This window comes from Pithys albifrons, chromosome 11, assembly GCF_047495875.1.
Source record: "Pithys albifrons albifrons isolate INPA30051 chromosome 11, PitAlb_v1, whole genome shotgun sequence".
Classification (NCBI taxonomy): Eukaryota; Metazoa; Chordata; class Aves; order Passeriformes; family Thamnophilidae; genus Pithys; species Pithys albifrons.
In genome coordinates, this window is record NC_092468.1 from 16,595,844 (window position 1) to 16,612,884 (window position 17,041).

Sequence of the window (17,041 nt, forward strand, 5' to 3'; positions counted from 1 at the left end):
ACTCACTGCCCTAGACCCTGGCTTAGCTGCAGCCCAGACGTTCACATCCCCAGCACTAAATCCGAGGACAAGCATCCTGAAATACTGCTGCTCCAAGCCTGTTCTGTCACTACCTCCCACCCCATTTTGGCAGAGGACAGGGTTGCTGCAGGATCAGTGATGCTCAGACCCTCCTGAGGTTTTACTGAACAAACAAGATTTGACAATGATTTATTTTTTTAAGAAAAGGAAATGCTTGCTTACACACAAAAAATTATTTTTCTCTCAACATTTTGATCATGGGGTTGCATTTTGTCCTAATACACTCAGCAGACATGTAGAGCTGATTCTGGCTTGATCCAGAGAATTGTCCCTTCTTCTGGGCACAGAACCCAGGGACCACCCAGGGAGGGATGCCTGGGGGACAGAAGTGGGGGATAAGATAGGACTGGCTCATGGGACCAGGGTGGTGCACCCTGGCATACAGGGGATTGGCCACAGCCAACACACATGAGGTGTAAAAACCCTTTTCCCCAGATGTCAAGGATCCAGGCTCACTTCACACTGTGGGAGTACAGTGGGATGCAGGAAGGAGAAGGATGGTGTGTGTGATGAGGGTACTTGCCCACCTCCCCGCCAGCAAGGAGGTGCCCACAGGCACCCACTCATTTGCAGCTGGGAAAGGACAGCTGAAACAACCAACTCCCTGGGACTACTCTGGGTTAGAAACATGTAGTTAATGTAGAAATACGAAGTTTTGTCAGTGCGGGCAACCACAGGAGAAGTGAGCTGCCCTGTGTGGTGGGCAGGGGTGATGGGTTCTGGAGGAGACACAGGATGCAAAGGACTGTGAAGGATCAGCCGTAGCTCAGACCATGCTGTGTGTGTGCAACCCTGCAGTTACTTGTCCTCTCCTTCTGCAAAGAAGAAATGTGATTTGCTCAGCCACCTACCCCCAGGTGGACCTGAGGCAAGCTGAGAGCTTCACAGAGGGAGAGGGACAGAGGGAAAGGAGACCCACAATCCAGCTCACCTATTTCCTCATCTGAGTTTCTCTCTACCTCCTCCGAGGAATCTGTTGAAGGTTGCAAGAAAGCCCCACATCAGCTTATGCCATAAGCACATTAGCTGTGGTCCTTCTGCCCTCCCAGCACTGTCACACCCGGATAACAGGATAACACTTTTGGTTATGTGCTGAGGGAGATGCCCTACACAACCCTGCACAGCTCAGGGCATGGCACAACTGCGTATGGGCACCACAAAATCCTTCCCTCATCTGCCCAGAGCTCCTTCTGTCTTAACCACAGGGAGGCTGGCACATTCCTGCTTCCCTCTCCAGCCCTGGGCACCAAGACAGCATCGTCCCAGCACACACAGGCTGGAAACCCACCTGTGCCAGGTGACTGGTATCCATCACAGCCAATCTTTGGCCTCTTCTCACTGTAGCGGGTGCAGAGTTGGGCACTGCCTGCCCGGTTACAGCACCAGTCGTACAGCTTCAGTTCCTGGTCTGGAGGCAAAAGGGAAAGTAAGGGGCTGATGGGAAGAGCAGACAGAGATGGAATGGCTCCAGGCAAGGCTTGCCCCAGCTTTGAGCAGGTCCATGCACCCTCCAAGGGAAACACCATGTCAGGAAACAGATTGGCACAGAGACTAAAACTGTTTACAAGCTACAACAATGCCAGCTGCAGCCAGGGGATGCCAAGGCTGTCTGTGCTTACCACGGTAGGGTGACGCCTGCCTGGAGGACCTCCAGTACCTCTCCTGCCGCCCCTCGATGAGCTGGTTCTGGCTGTTGTACAGGCAGCGGACGCCGGCACCGTGCTGGTTGGGGGAGGCCGAGTGCAGCATGGAGACACGGGCAGCCCACCGGCCTGTAACAGGACTGCAGTGAGCCTTGGGCAGTTCTGCGTGACCAGCACCCCTGCCTCAGGGCAAGGAGTGGGGCGGGGACTGGCTCCTTGATACCCACATCACCCACGGTGTTAGAGCTGTTCAAAGGGACTGATGGAGCCCACCCAAGTGGTCCCCCAGGGTGAGACCCTGCACCCCAGCATCCTCATGCAGGTTAGACCAACTTTGGCCCATCTAAAAAGACAGGTACAGGTTAGCCCTCATTCCTTCTCACTTTCCCTGCCTTTGCAGGGAAGGACAGTCTCTCTCTCATTTTCCCTCATTTGCCAGGAGGAACCCCAGCCATTCTTGCAGGGAAGATGGGGAGCACCAGCACGGGGATGAGGAGGGTGAGGTCCAGTCCACTTGCCTCCACGGCTGCTCTTGAAGCGTGGGTCCTGCTGCCCTTGCTGCAGAGAGCAGGGGCAGGTAGGCAGGTCCTGGCTCCATGTCCGTGGCTCCTGCTGCTGCCCCGTCCATGCCAGGCACTTCAGCCTGTAGTTGATGCCCACACGGCTCTCCAGCTTGTAAATCCACAGCCCACGGAGGTCTGAACAGTGAGAGAAACCGTGATCTGTCACCTCCAGCCAAGGGGACCACAGAGGGTATTTCATATTGTGGTGAATGCTGTGCAATGCTGATGCTGAAAGCTTAGTCCACATTGATTCCCTACCATGGGACTCCATCCTTAACAGCCACCCAACAGAAGAGAAATGGAGAGAGGCTCTTGCCAGAGAAGAAAGGCTTTGGACAGAACCGTTAGAAAAAAAAAGGGTCCATAGGCACAGCAGGGATGTTTCAGCCTCAGAGCACAGCCAGTATTGGGGGAAGCATTTTATGTGCTTGAGGGGAAAGCCTGGCCTTGGTGAACTCATTGAGAGTCTTGCCACAGCAGCAAGCTGGGCTTCATTCCCTGGAAATACCCTGCTCCTTGTGAACCTGCCCTGAGTGTGTGGCATTACCTGTGTTGTAACCCCTGAACTGGTCAGGGCGATATTTAGCAGCTGGAGGTCTCTTAGTCAGGTCATCATTGTGGTAAAAGCCATCCCCACTGTGTACAGATGAAAGAGAAAAAGTCAGGGGTTACTCTTCCTGTGTGGGATTATTTCAGTCCTTCCCCAGACTGCCCTTCAACCATCCTGATACTGAGGAGGCAGCTCCAGGGACAGGAGAGCCGAGGCACCAGCTCCCTCAGCCTGCTTTCTCCTCTATATAGGGTGAAGTTAGTTTTGGTTGCTGCAAACACTCCTGCTGCATCAGGGGCTGAACCCATGGACATCTGAAGACCCCCTCAAGCAGCTCCCACAGTTTTCAGCATCTTGCCAGGTGATATGGAGCAGAAACCCACAAGTGGTCACACACAGGCAAGCACACACACACACTTGTGCTGCCCATGCTTCTAGTCCAGGCGACCTTTTCCTTACCCAGCTGCAGCAAGCAGCTAATGAGAAAACTCTGGAGATGTTGTGTACAGGGCAAGACGTAATGTGAGGAGGCAGGAAGCGACTGCTCCGGCCAAGCACGGAAATCCCTTCCCTCAACTGGTGCAAAGTTCAGCAAACATCCCCTATTTCCCACTCCTTCCACCCAAACTGCCAGGATGCTGGGGGCCCAGGACTCCAGAGGGATTTGTGGATCTTACAACAAGCACAGCATAGCAAGAGAGCATGCTGCAGCACTATCCAATCCCTAATGAGGCAAATTTGGTTGTGAGACCCCCATATGTTAGGTTATATGGGCATGCAGACCCCATCTGGGCTGTTCTCAACCTTGTAGGTCACCTCCACGGACATGGGGGAAGGATTCCATGGGTGGAATGCACTCCATTGCTCAGAAGAGGCAGGGATGGGACTGGGCTGCTGTACCTGGTGTAGCCGATGAGCACATTGGTGGCAGCAAGCCTGGTGTAATCCCACTGCATGCCTCTGTCCTGGTACAGCATCAGGATGTAGGACCTGAAGCCATCAGTGGTCAGGACAGCCTGGTACGTGATCGTCTGGAGACAGGGGTTGCAGACAGGTAAGAAAATCAGCAAAGAAGGTGGGTTTAAAACTAGAGGTGTGGGTCAGTGCTTGCTGGGGAATGGCAGGACTGAGGTCCAGAAGTGCAAGGCAAACACAGCCTGGACTGGTTCACATTTCACATGAAAAATGTGATGGCTTTACTTTGAAGCTGTTCAATGACAAGCCTCATATTCACACAATTTTATGCCTCTAAAGAACAGTGTTTCTGGTGCTCAATCAACTCCCACCATATTAAAGAGAAAGGTTTTACAGAGCAGGGAGAGTTCAACTAATTATGTCCTTCAAAAAAACTGAAAACCACCAAAACTTGGGCACAGCCCAGTTCTTTTTGGCAAAAATTCTTCAAGACTGGCCTGTGTCACAAAACTATTTCTTATTTTCAGGCACGGGGATCTTCAGTCTTTTTGACAACTAAATTAGCCTCTCATGAGTCCTTTACCTTCCGGGTGTCAGTCCATGCCGCGTGGACAGGTGCCTTCTCCCAGGTGATCTTCAGAGTCCAGGCTGCAGAGTAGGAGGATCTCATGTACCGCCGAACCTTCGCTTCCACGTCACGGACGAACGGAGGCTTGGCTGTGTTAAGGGTGGAGAACTCCTACGGGTTGGATACACCCACAACTACATTAGCTCCCAGTAGGGAAAAGACTGGTCTAGACTGGGGTCTACAGCTAAGGGTCTGGATGGCTCAAGCAGTGACACAGGACCAACAGCTCTTAGATGTGGCCTACAAAAGGGAAAAGCCACTCATGGACTCCATTACTTACACATCTCACAGGACATCCAGAGAATAGGTGATGAGTTTATAATCAAAAGGTGTTTCATGCAACCATGCACCCAAGTGGCTTCACTCACCTGGTAATATGTGGTGCCAACACCTCTGGAGAAGTCAGCGTTGTCCCAAAATACGGCAATCATGGGAACCTCCTCGTGGCCATTGAATCCGCTGGGAGCAGGGTTGGGATATGTGAAAACGTCTTTGTCTGAGGCTGGGAAAATGATTTGTCCATTGTCTGTAAACTGAGCAGAGGGATCCCTCCATCAGGTGAGGTCAGGACCATTGGCACTCCCTGGCACAAGGGTGGCAGCCCTCCCATTTCTAAGTCCGCTTTGGGCAATGCCCAAGGAAAGCCACCACCTGTCACTGCCAAAATGGCCACAAAGCCACCTCCTGCTGCAGACACTGGCAGCATCCCAATAGATTTGACCCTTCAAGGGTCCCATTCCAGGCACCTAGTCCCTGGTGCCTCTCCCAGATTTTTGGGTGATGGCTGCTTGCCCAACAAGTCAAGCACAGGTAGACTCACATAGAGAGAGTCGCGCAGGATTTTCCCAAATGGGAATCCAGTCTCAGGCTTGAAAAGTGGAGAATTAAAATCCACTCTCCTTTCCACATACTCCCGATCATTTTCCCTTGCTCCATACCCATAGAGGGGCACAGCTGGAACTGGAAAATAAAGGAAAACAAACAAACAAAGTAAACCCCAAAACACACTTACAGTATAGCCTTTGATCTGTGCCAAAAACTTAAAAGGCTTGAAATGATTTTGCTTCCAATGGGACACCGCCTGGGCAGAAGGAGGATGGAGGGACACTACCAATAGCCACCTGGAACGCTCTGCATGTCACCTTCCCTTGCAGGAGCTTGCTCCCACCCCTTTCACTGCCTTACATGGACACAGCTGCCCTAAGCCTGCTGTCATGACCTTTGTGGTCACTTTCCCCTCATTTTTCCAGCCTCACTGGGATACTATGCTGAAGGACTGTTGTTGGGAGGGGAAAAACATTATACAGGACTGTATAAAAGGGGCAGAAGGGAATTAAACACCCACATTTCTTTCTAGAGATGTTTACAGCCTTCAGTTCCCTATTTATGCCTGTTAAATGCAACATTTGGAGGGATAGGTTTTCCAGCTGATGGGACCATACTGAAGGCAGACTCAGCCTGCCAAAAGTGCACAGTCATGTGCAGAGGACTCCTGTGGTGCATGTCCCCCAGGGCCCTGACCTCAAATAGCCACCTTGACTTCTGGGTACTGAATGCCCCTCAGGATGGTCCAGCAGGAAACTGGTGCTGGTCCCACCCAGGCTGCCCTGCAAGCATCACGTACCTGTGGGACTGGGCATCTGGGCTGGGGCAGCTGCTGGCCTTCCTGGTGGAGCTGGAACCACAGGGGACGATGTGTGTGAGATGACAGTGGCTACTCCTGGCCTGGGAAACACCTCCCTGCCCCTGGGGAGGGGGCCCGATGGGTGTGGGTTGGCAGGGGCCAGACTGCAGGATGTGCCTTGGCACACAGTGCCTAGGGATCTTCCCTGGGATCCCTCCTGACCTGGGAAGGCTCTGGGGAGACTCAACCCAGCAGTGGTAGGAGCACCATTTGCCAAGCTGGTGGTCAGCTCACTGCCTAGGATAGGCTGCAGGGCAGCAGGTGATGAGCCACCAGTAGGACCTGGACCTGGGACTTTTGGTCCAGTGCTACCAGCAGTGATTCCAGTGCGAGGAAGGCTAGGGAGCCTTGGACTTCCCTGCAGTGGCAAGTCAATGGGAGTTTCCATATCTGCCCCAGATGCAGTCGCACTGGGAAGAAGCTGGACTATGTCCTCTTGCCCTGCTATCACTCCAGGGAGCACAGCACTTGCTTTCCTAGGCACGGGGCTGTCAGCATCAGAGAGGGGGGCTCCAGGGCTTCCTGGCTGGCAGGGAGGCAGGAGCAAGGCAGGCTTCCCTGGCACAGGAGTCCCCAGCTTTCCCTTTCCCCCTGCAGAGGACCCCACTATCGACTCACGTGCTGCAAGTGGAGCAGAAAGCCCAGGGCTGACCAACACTCCCTCTGCAACATTTCCTCTCTGTGGAGCAGAAGGCAGCACTGGGGCAGCATTGGGGGATATGGGAGCATGGGATGATGCTTCTCCTGAAGGTGCCGGCATCCCTGATGACAACTCATCTTCAAGAGACCAAGAGGTGCCCCCAGCCTCTCCTGTCAGCTCACCCGGTGCCCCTGGTGCCAGGGGGCTGCTCCCACTCTGGGTCCCGGGAGCAGAGTTGGGGTCTCCATTGGGTGCCAGCCCTGAGCTCAGCCCATGTCCGGGGAGAAACAGAGAAGCATCTGTAGAGCTGGCCATGCTGTTGGAAATGCCACTGTTGTCTGGAGCCACTGGTACCAGGCTGGCACCAGGGGAAGGCCCTCTGTTCACCAAGGATCCTCCAGACACCTCCACCACATCAACTTGGCTCTGTTTTCCATCAGAAAGTCCAATATTGGCACCACTTTGGATGCCAGGAGCAGACACAGGGGTTTCCTGGGGGCTGGCAGCCTCCAAGCCTGTGTTCAAGCCACCATCAGCCCCACCAGCTCCAGGAAGGCTTGTTTTGTCAGCAGCTTCATCGGTTCTCCCAGGTAAGGAAGAACTCTCTGTAGATGAGGAAGATGATACTGATTGTAAGACATCTCCCATTTCTTCATTAGAGGCTTCTGAACCAGCTGGTCCCTTTCCAGTAGGAGTCTGGAACTGCCCTGTGGACCCTCCAGCACCAGACACTTCACCTGCCCCTTCCCCCATAGGAACCCCAGGCCCAGCACCCAGGGAAGGCTGAAGACCTCCAGGAGCATTTCCCACTTCTCCAAGTGCACCCGAGTTGGATGGATCTGAAACAGAAGATGCTGCAACCTCACCACTCGGAGAGGCAGGACCAGATGAGGAACTTGAACCAGGCAGTTGATCTTGCTGAGAGCTGAAGGCTGAAGGACTTGTCTTCACGTAAGGACTTTCATTCTCTGGGTTTTCAGCCTGTGCCACATCATCTGCACTCTCAGCCCCCACCACCAGACCAAACCCTGGGCCAGTTTTACTGTCTGGAGAGGTTGGGGACAGGCTGTCAGGGCCAGGGGCTGTAGCTGAGTTGGGTCCTGCTTCATCACCCTTTGAAACGGAAGGTGCTGTCACCACATCACTGGAAGAGGCAGGACCAGATGAGGAATCTGCACTGGGCAGTTGATCCATTCCAGCTGCCATCCCACTGCCACCTGCTCCTTCCAGTGCCTGCTCTGCCATGCTGGATCCAGGCCCTTCTGGCAGACCCAGGTTTGTGCCAAGCTGGTCCCCAAGGGCAGGTGATGGAGGTCCTACTGGTCCATCAGCTGATGAGCTGGGGACATCCCACACTGAAGTCAAGCCAGCACCTGGTCCTGCGGCTCCAGGGAGACCTGCTCCCAGGGGAGCACCAGCTGTTGTTCCCCATGTCTGCGACTCAGCAAAGGTTGGAGATCCAGGTGCTCCCTGGACAGCACTGAGGTCAGGGCTTCCTGATATCTCTGCCCCAGACACAGGGCCAGCCACAGACCCCGGGAGTGGGTAAACAGCCCCAGGAGCACTGGCAGATTCATCTGGCAGGTCCCCTGGTCCTTCAGCCCCTGAGAGGTTGGGCTCCAGTCCAGCACTGCTGGGAGGTGCCAAACCAGGTGAGGCCACTTGCCCTCCTGCTGAGGGACCTCCTGCTCCTGCTCCATCCCCAAATGCTGATGGAAGGGACAGTCCAGTATTCACCAAAACCCCTGCTACTCCTGCTGGCAGCTCTCCAGTGTTAGTGGGGTCCTGCTGAGGGCTGAAGCCTGAAGGACTTGCCTCTATATAGGGACTTCCATTCTCTGGGTTTCCAGCCTGTGCCACATCATCTGCACTCTCAGCCCCCTCCACCAGACTGAGCTCTGGGCCAGTTTCGCTGCCTGGAGAGGTTGGGGACAGGCTGTCAGGGCCAGGGGCTGTAGCTGAGTTGGGTCCTGCTTCATCACCCTTTGAAACGGAAGGTGCTGCCACCACATCACTGGGAGAGGCAGGACCAGATGAGGAATCTGCACTGGGCAGTTGATCCATTCCAGCTGCCATCCCACTGCCTGTGGTGGAGTTCAGGAACTGGTCAGAATCAATCCCACTGCCTGCTCCTTCCAGTGCCTGCTCTGCCATGCTGGATCCAGGCCCTTCTGGCAGACCCAGGTTTGTGCCAAGCTGGTCCCCAAGGGCAGGTGATGGAGGTCCTACTGGTCCATCAGCTGATGAGCTGGGGACATCCCACACTGAAGTCAAGCCAGCACCTGGTCCTGCGGCTCCAGGGAGACCTGCTCCCAGGGGAGCACCAGCTGTTGTTCCCCATGTCTGCGACTCAGCAAAGGTTGGAGATCCAGGTGCTTCCTGGACAGCACTGAGGTCAGGGCTTCCTGATATCTCTGCCCCAGACACAGGGCCAGCCACAGACCCCGGGAGTGGGTAAACAGCCCCAGGAGCACTGGCAGATTCATCTGGCAGGTCCCCTGGTCCTTCAGCCCCTGAGAGGTTGGGCTCCAGTCCAGCACTGCTGGGAGGTGCCAAACCAGGTGAGGCCACTTGTCCTCCTGCTGAGGGACCTCCTGCTCCTGCTCCACCCCCGAGTGCTGATGGGAGAGACAGTTCAGCATTTGCCAAATCTCCTGTTCCTCCAGCCAGTAGATCTCCAGGGGAGGCTGAGGGCTGCAGGGCTGAAGGGCTCATGTCACTCTGGGTGTCTGTATAGGGACTGCCATCCTCTAGACCTCCTGTCTGTGGGACACCCTCTGCCCCCTCAGCTCCCTGACCCTGGATCCCAGTAGTAGGCCACACCAGTCCACCTGGTACCAAAGGGGCTAGGCTGGGGGCATCTGAATCTGAACTCAAGCCAGTACCAGGTCCATCAGCTTCCAGGAAAGTTCCATCTGGCATCCCTCCTGGCTGTGACTCCCCAAGAGATGGCGACACAGGTGCTTCTGGGGCAGTAGCAAGGTTGGGGCTGGATTGTGTCTCTGCTGCACCATCAGCTGCAGGCAGGGTGCCGGCTTCAGCCTCTGGGGATGGGTAAGCAGCCCCAGGAGCACTGGTGGTATCTGCAGGGGATGTCAGAGCATCAGGAAACAGTGGTGGCTCTTCTCCAGTGGGTGTCCACCATGGGCCAGGCTGCAGTGATGGATTGTCCAGACCCACAGTCTCCATGTCCCCTGTGGGCAGCACAGTGGCCAAGACTGGGAGATTCATGTTACTCTGGGCACCAGTGGGAACACCTGGGACCAGCAGTGAGGTGGCAGTGTGCTCTGTTTCCTCAGGTCCCACTGGTGCCACACTGGCTGCAGGTGACAGGACTGAACTAGGAGCTTCTGATGACATCCCAGGAACTCCTTGCCCATCCCCATCCCCACCATTGGATGGTGCCAGCAAAGCATCTGGACTGAGCACTGCCTGGCCACGGAGGAGGGAGGGCTCCCCAGGGTTTCCCACTGTTCCTGACATCACTGGGCTCTCTGGAGGTAGGTGGGATGAGCCAGCTGTGCTGAATTCACCATTTACTGCATTTTCTGAATCTCCAGACTCTGAAGCCAAGGGACTTTCCCCAGCAGCTGGGGCCATTTCTCCTGCTGGCTCTGGGTTAATGCCCTCAACCCTGCTCACTGCTTCATCCTGCTGGGCTGTAGTCAGCTCCCCAGCACTGGGGCTGGGACTCAAGGAGTTGGCATTGGCTCCACTTGGGATAGCCACAAATGGGGTTACACTTTCCTCAACTGCTCCCATGGCTGAAGTCAGCCCTTGGCTTGGCAGCACAGTGGCACTGGCACCCATAGGGCTGTCTGTTGTTGGCTGTGGCATCCAGATGTCTGCTGGTGGAGGGGTGGTTAGGTGGGACATAGCGCCTGTGGTGAGGTCTATGTCTTCTCCTCTGGTCACGGCTATGAGGATGTCTTCCTTCACATCTGCAAAGGGAGAGGTGATCCCCAGGGCGGTATCAGGAGTGGCCTCTATTACCTCATGCTCTACTTCTGGAGTGACAGCAGGGTGTTGTGCAGTGATGGCTTCAGCGGTTGTGGCTGTAGTGGGAGCAGCAGAGTCCCCCTCAATATCCTGAGACATGTTAAGAGGCTTGGTCACGTTCATCAAGGTTGTCACTGTAGAACCATATTCACCCATTGCAGTCACAAAGGAGTCCGACTCTGTCCCAGGAGGCAAGGTTGAACTCAATGGATTCCCTGTGAAGATGCCCTCGTCTACCTCAGCATCAGCCACCGTGGTGTTTGTTTTCACAGTGACTGTCACCAGGGCACTGAGCCCCTCATTTTCTACTGTGGTGGGAGAAGCTGTCCCCACAGTAAAGGACTCCTCGGTAGTGACGGGGACAGCAGCAGCCCCGGGCCCTGCAGAGAAGCATAAAGCGGAGCATTATGCCGGGTATCAGAGCCAGCAGCCTGCCAGGCTCAGACACATCTCTCCACCGGCTGAGCATCACAAAGCTCCCACCACTTCTTAAATCCTACTGCCTCATCCCACAACTTTACAAGTCTCTGATTTATGAGCTAAGGAGTGCAGTCTGGGCTGCTTTAGACATAGCACTGCACAACACCTCTTCCATCCCCAGGATCAGCAGCCACCAGCTGAGACAGGACATAACTCATCACAGGTCAGGGAGAAACACTGGTGCAAGTGTGGAGGCAAAGGCAGCCACTGCAACCCAGCCGAGTTAGGCTGGGGATGGTACTGCCTGGCCTCTGGGTAGAGCTGGAGCCCAGTAAGTCTAGCTCATAGTCCCGGAGGTGTCTGTGGAGTTCTGCTGCTCCAGGACAGCCCTCAGCCCTCTTTCAGTCGCTGAAGGGACAGCTCTGAGCGTAATCACTTCTGTAGAGCCTCGGGTGGTGTTTTCTCACCTCCTGGGTGTCTGAGGGACATTTAAATAACTTTACCCAAAGCCCTCTGGCAGAGAGGACAGCCAAGGCTTAGACAAGCCTTCCCTGACTGCAGGTAGCTTGTGACCTGCTGCAGTTAAAGCAGGTTCATTAAACCTTACCTGGGGTGGGCATCTGCCTGTTCTTGCTCCCACCCCTCTTGCCTTCAGCTGGGTGAAGGCACCAGGGGTTTCCTGCACATGGAGGGAATATTTGCAAGCTCCCAGGACCAAACCCTGTTTACAGCACTTTCCTCCTGCTGCCAAAATCCTGACCCATATGCAGGAGTTTTGCTGAAAGGAGGAGACACCTGCCCACATCCCTCCAAGCACCTACTGGCACCTATTGGTGATGTTTCACCCAGTCTTATGTTTAGGGCAGGGACACAGGCTTTGGGGAGACCAAGCTGCTGCTGTTGGCTCCAGGAGAAACTGGGTGGATCTGCTGACACTTGGGTTTAAGCAGCTGCAATTAGGGGAGACAAAGAGCACCCCAATGGCAAGACCCAGCAGGGCTTTGCCACAGTCTGACAGCCCCAGCCTGCTCCCCATCCTGGTACTCCAGTTCATCAGGTTCCCCCTGACAAGCAGCCAAAACTCCCTGAAGCAGAGGTGCCTCCAACCTCACCGCCAGCTCAGCTCATTAGCTTACAGATAGCTTATGCAGAGTCATTAATGAACATTATCTTCTATGTCAGACCAGTCTTTGAGGGGTCCATCCTCTTCTAGAGCTCCATTCCCTATCCTGGCAAGCTCCTTCTTCACCATCTTCCCCAGCTGAAATAAGCTCTCTGCACCAACCCACTCAGCCAGAGGAGCTCAGCTGCTTCCATCGCCATCTCAGGGAAAACAAAGCAGACTAGTGAAGTCCCCCCAGGTTAATTTGACACACTCCAGCCCAGTAAATCCATGTTTTATCTTAATTCCTCCATGTGGGGCAGGAAACACCATCTACCCCACACACCCATTCATGGGAAGTTTGTGCAAGAGGGGCCCCAGCATGGAGCACCAGCATTTGCTCTTCCCTGGGAGTGGGAGGGATGGGAACATCCACAGTCCCGCTCCGCTGGCTGGCCTCGCTTGCTGGAGGGATACAAGGCTGCCTGCAGGCTTCCAGGCTGGGGTCTCTCCTCTCCCTAACCCTCTCCCACAGCTCCACACCTGCAAACAGCACCTCGGGGTAATGCCTGCCCCATAAAACACTTTTCCAGCTCTTTGGCTGCAATCTATTGCAAGGACTGGTCTTCAGAGGACTTTCTGGTGCAGCTGGAACAGAGTACCTGCTGCACACTGACAGGGCTCAGGCAGGACATGGGCTAGCAGAAAAATATAGGACATACCATGCAGAATCCATGCGTAGCATCCCAGGAAGGTGAAAAGCATCCATCCCCTGGTCCCCATGCCTCAGGCCTCCACGCAGGCAGAGCACTAAGAAGCTCAAAGGGAGGAGAGAGCAGCAAGGAGCAGCTCCCTCCGTCCCTCCCTGCCTGCCTCTGCTGCAGAGCTGGAGTTCCACAGGTGCTCCTGCTGCCTCCTATTTATAGGGATGGCAGAAGTAGGCAGGTTGCCGACGTCCTCTCCCGCCCCCGGTCCCTTCCCTCCAATGTCCCCGTCACCAATCCCTTCAGGTCAAGTCCTCCCCCTCCCAAGGGCTGGATGTACTGTTCATTTGTGGCATGGGCTGGGGGTTACTCAAAGTCCACCCTCCAGGGATTCAGGTCTCCCGAGGGACCTTAGCTCAGCCAGGTGTACCTCCCTGCTCCACCAACATGAGCAGGCAAAGCTGAGCCCAGAGCAGTGTGTGGTACTACCAACAGTGCCATGGTAGTCACCCCGCAAACCCCATAGGACCTGTTTCCCATGGCAGACACCCCACAGACCCCACAAAGCCTGCTCCACGTGCAGAGTAAGGGAGCCATGGAGTCTGTGGTGTTGGTAGAGCAATGCCAGCTGATGCCACCATGTCTGTGAGGACACCATGGGCACTAAAATCACCAGCTGAGCCATGTCTCAGCCCAGGGCAAGGCAAGACACAAGTGCCCACTTGGCGCAAATCTTCCTTTGGAGCAGAGTCAGGTTATAAAGCAGGGAAAGGTATGGCTTGGGACAGGACCTGGGGTGTCAGCTGAGCTCCCAGTGCTCAGCTGCAACTGGAGACACTAGGGATCCCTGTCCAGAGTCTTAGCACACCCCAGAGGGGTTTCAAAACTGCACCTCAGAGTGGGGACAGCAGTGTTGGGCTGCTGAGAGTGGGTAAAGGGTCCAGGGAAGCTTCTCTGCAAAGTGGGACAAGCATCTCCAAAAGCTGGATCAGGAAAAGGCTTAGGCCTGGACCCCCCTTCCCCGGTATGGGAATCCCCTGAGGTCACTTCACCTTGATACCCTTGATACACTTCATCCCTATATCTCTCCTTCCTCCTTCTCCTGGAGCCGCAAGTCCCGCACCCCCCCCTTGAAAACTGCTGCCAGCTCCCCCATGAACAGCATTATGCAAACTCCCACTACTACATGGTTTTGTAGTCAATTAAATACTTCTTAACCAGAAATGTCCCCAGGCAACTCCTGCAAAGTGTTATGGGGGTGTTAGGTGGTACACAGTGTCCCGCTGGAGCTGGCCCCCTTCGGGCAGGTGGCAGTGGCTGGGCACATCAAGTGACACCCCCGAGCCACCAGTTGGGCAGAGTTGACAGGGAAATGCCAGGGGAGGCCAAGTCACGGCTGGCGAAACACCATCCTGTAAACCCACGCATTACCCCCGGCAGTGGGAACTGGGCACAGACAGTAAATCAGGAGAGAGCAGCACTCACCTGGAACAAATGTTTGCCTGCCCACCGAAAATGCCAGTGTGAGAGTAAAGTCAGGGGGGAACAGTGTGTTGGAGGCCTGTGCAACCAGCACTGCAGATCATGGGGTGCCAGCCCAGCCAGTGACAGCCTGAGCAGTCACCACACCTGGGCTGATGGAGGATTAGAGGGAAGCAAACCTACCGTGGGAGAGTTATTCCTGTCTGTGCTGACAATGCCATATCATTTTGGAAAACCACCCTGGCAGGGAATATATGCTGACACTGGAGAGAGTTGCTCCAGATGGTGTTTGAGGTGCAAAATGTGGTGGGAACCCCAGGGATTGTTGCAAATATGCTGCGCAGCATAGGGGAAAACAACTTCTCGAAAGGAAGGCAGTGGCCTCAGCCCACCTGCAAGCTCCTGTCCATGATCCAGGGGCCACCACTGTCTGGAGACCCTCATACCTGCAGCTCCTGGCCATGCTGTCCCCAAGAAAACCCATCCCCCAGCAGAGTCACAGGGATGGCAAACCCTCCCAAGAAATTGGCACACCCTCCCAAGAAAGCCTGCAGCCACTGAGGGATGCCTTGTCTCAAGGACAGTGCCCTGTTCCCACCCCGGGAAGGGGCTTTTCACTGATCCTTCTGCTACTCCTGAAGCCAAGTCCTGGCAAAGCACTCATTCCTGTGAAAATAACTGTCATCTGCAGTTATCAAAGACCAAAGCATCATGTGGGCACCAGAGCCCTTCAGGAGCCTGTGGCCAGGGAGCAATTCTACAAATCACAGCACCCAGGGGTTCTACACCATCCAGCACAGCAGAGCATGGCCCAGAACAGTGCCTTATCAGCTTTCCTGGAATTAATGGGCTGGTTGTTCCAGCCCTGTGGAGAACACAGCATCTCCTACCGAATCCCCTCCAGCCTCCTGGCAAGGGCATTTGGAGAGGGCTCAGGGGTGGCAGTGGGGAAAACCAGGTTATCCATCAACCCCACAGGTTCTGGATGACTTGGCACGCTGGATATGTTGCAACACCCTCCTGCCAAACAGTGGGAGCTGGGCTATAGCCATCAGCAGGCGTGAAGGCGAGGAGGACACCTCAGTCACAAGGGACTTGAGCCAGGTGCCCGATGATGCTGCCAGGCCCTCTGGAGGTGACAGTCCTGCTGGGCACTGGGTCTGTTCCTTCAGACAATGCTGATAAATGGGAGTGGATCACAGCAAAGAGATTGAGAACTGACTTGTGGGCTGGGAAAGCAGCAGGACCTGTACCCAATCTCCTAAGGCCCTTCTGGTCAGGGGTCTGTGGCAGGCAAGCAGCCATGGGGTGAAGGTGGCAGCCAGCATCCTCAAGGATGGCAGGACAGAGAAGATGGGTAGTGTTGGGAACTTGTCAGAGCTCTGTGCTGCCAATGCCTGGGCAGTGACCACAGGAGCCACATGTCCCCACTGCAGCCCTCTTCTCCCTCCCAGGCTGGGGGGCAGAGGTGACCAGAGCATCTCCTCACCCCACTGCCCCCCAACCACAATAATGGTGGAAGGCAGCCATGCTGGCAGAGGACAGCAAGTACCCTGGTCACCTTTTCATCCCCACACTTCAGGACCTTTTCCTCCCTTTGTGACGCAGTTTGGCTCCACAACTCCGGCTTTGGCACTAGGCCATGTCCCGGGGTCTGAAGTTATGGATTCAACAGCCGGAGAAAACAGCCCGGTGGGACGCAACGTGGGAGGACTCTTGGCCCAGCTCCATGGCGTAGGCAGACCACATGGATTTCTTTCCCAGCACCCCACCAGGCGACCAGCACACAAACCCCTTCCAGCAGGCTTTGCCCTACTCCCTAGCTCCCTAACCAGGTGCTAAGGGACCTCTCTCGGTGTCAGTGGGTCCAACAAGCCCACAAAAACCAGGCAGCATCCTAATAAGCAAAGGAGCAACCCTGGGATGCAAGGGGCATCCCAAATGGGAGCATCCTGATGAGCTGCCTAGGCACAGCCTTCAGCCTCAGCCCAGCCTCTCCCAGCTCCTGCAAGCTGGTAGGCAGCCAGGTGATCCCACGGAGTCTTTCCCCATCCTGTCCAGCTGCTGGCTCCTTCCCAGATGGTTGACAACCCAGGCAGCCTGGAAGCAGTCCCCAGGCTTGGAATCCCACAGCTCCATGAACCCCTTCCCAGCCCTCCCTGTGCAGGGTGGTGAGGGCTGCCAGTGAGGAACAGGGAACAGCTAAAAACAACCCCTGACATGCAACAAGGCTATTTTGCTAATTATTTCAGTTTTCAATCTCCAGGTGAGGTGGCTTGCTTAGGCTAATAATTGCTTCAGTTGGATTTTATCTGGCTAATTAATCAGTTAATAAATGACTTTGCTGCAGGGGGACAGATGTTGTGGCCGTCTCCTTAGTTTGGGACTGGAAAAAAACAGGGAAGGAGCACAGCCCACAGGATTTCCCTGGCCCCACAGTGCACACAGCTGCCCTGGCAGCTGTGGGGTGTCATGGGGCAGAGAGCACCAAAGCGGGGACCCCCAGCCTGTCAGGGTTCCCAACCATCTTCAGTATGTCTGCAGCAGCCCCTGCCAGGAGGGGACAGCACTGAGCCTGTCGCTTCATGTGAAACTTTTGGGACTCAGACCATTTTTCTCGCTGGTACCTG

At 55.2% G+C, this 17,041-nt stretch overlaps 1 protein-coding gene across 3 annotated transcripts; it reads right to left on the reverse strand.

Moving 5' to 3' along the window:
* Window positions 1-179: 179 nt before the first annotated feature.
* On the reverse strand, window positions 180-13,109 carry LOC139676998 (mucin-4-like). 3 transcript variants are annotated; one of them, XM_071566500.1, is made up of 13 exons: window positions 12,948-13,109; window positions 6,683-11,083; window positions 6,005-6,055; window positions 5,201-5,340; window positions 4,749-4,913; window positions 4,336-4,491; window positions 3,738-3,868; window positions 2,835-2,923; window positions 2,243-2,422; window positions 1,701-1,853; window positions 1,370-1,489; window positions 1,013-1,054; window positions 180-896 (listed from the first exon to the last, which is right to left on the reverse strand). In XM_071566500.1, exons 1-13 carry the CDS (start codon window positions 13,006-13,008, stop codon window positions 880-882), a joined length of 5,706 nt encoding a protein of 1,901 aa, XP_071422601.1. In that variant the 5' UTR covers window positions 13,009-13,109; the 3' UTR covers window positions 180-879. The 3 variants fall into 3 exon arrangements, with proteins under 3 accessions (XP_071422601.1, XP_071422602.1, XP_071422603.1); XM_071566501.1 differs by lacking the exon at window positions 6,005-6,055; XM_071566502.1 differs by lacking the exons at window positions 6,005-6,055; window positions 6,683-11,083.
* Window positions 13,110-17,041: the final 3,932 nt, after the last annotated feature.